General features: G+C 66.9%; 1 protein-coding gene across 1 annotated transcript in view; it reads left to right on the top strand.

Annotated features, from left to right (window-relative positions):
* Window positions 1-815, top strand: part of RASAL3 (RAS protein activator like 3) — a 26,783-nt gene that overhangs the window by 9,862 nt on the left and 16,106 nt on the right. The window contains exon 8 of the mRNA XM_019470591.1: window positions 73-171. Within this exon, the coding sequence (XP_019326136.1) occupies window positions 73-171 (99 nt within the window). The remainder of the gene's footprint in view (window positions 1-72; window positions 172-815) is intronic.

The following is an 815-nucleotide window of genomic DNA, read 5'->3' as shown; positions in this document are numbered from 1 at the left end:
GGGCACCCAGCGCCCCCAGCACAGTCCCCCCAGGCCCCTAGGATGCTCCCCAGACACCCTCCCTGCACCCAGATCATCACGGGCGAGGGCAGCCGGTCCTTCGGGTGCACGTCCCTGGCCGAGCGTGACCGCTGGATTGAGAACCTGCGCCGGACCGTGCAGCCCAACAAGGTGGGACCGTGGGGACACCCATGGGACACCCATGGGACCACCCCCCGCTACCCCCAGCACCCTGATGTGAGGGGCCACCCGCTCCCCTCCTGTCTCCCCAACGGGCGGGATGAGGCCCGCTGGCAGGGCTGGGTGGGGAAACTGAGGCACGAACACCCCACCCCACCCTGGACCCCTGCAGGCACCCACAGCCCCGTGTCCCCTTGTGTCCTGCTGTCCCCCGGACGGCTTGGCTGTCCCCCATGTCCTCTCCTGTCCCCTGGGGGCTTGGCTGTCCCCTCGTGTCGTCTCCTGTCCCTCCGTGGATTTGGCTGTCCCCTCCTGTCCCCCTGAGGATTTGGTTGTCCACCCGTGTCCCCGTGTCCCCTCCTGACCCCCATGTCCTCTCAAGTCCTCCATGTCCCATCAAGACCCCATGTCCCTCCACAGAATCCCTGTCCCCTCCTATTCTTCCATGTCCCCTCCCGTCCCCCATGTCCCCCTGGAAAATCCCCTGTCCCCTCCTGTCCCCAATGCCCCTTCCTGTCCTCAGTGTCCTGACCCATCCCTTGTGTCCCCTCCTGTCCCCAAGTCCCTCCACTGAATCCCATGTCCGCTCCCAGTCCCCCATGTCCTCTCCAGTCCCCCCCTGTCCCCAGTGTCCC

Source organism: Aptenodytes forsteri, unplaced genomic scaffold (assembly GCF_000699145.1).
Source record: "Aptenodytes forsteri isolate BGI_AS27 unplaced genomic scaffold, ASM69914v1 Scaffold687, whole genome shotgun sequence".
In the NCBI taxonomy this organism is placed as follows: Eukaryota; Metazoa; Chordata; class Aves; order Sphenisciformes; family Spheniscidae; genus Aptenodytes; species Aptenodytes forsteri.
The sequence above is the reverse complement of the archived record's forward strand: the minus strand, read 5'-3'. Positions and strand labels throughout refer to the sequence as shown.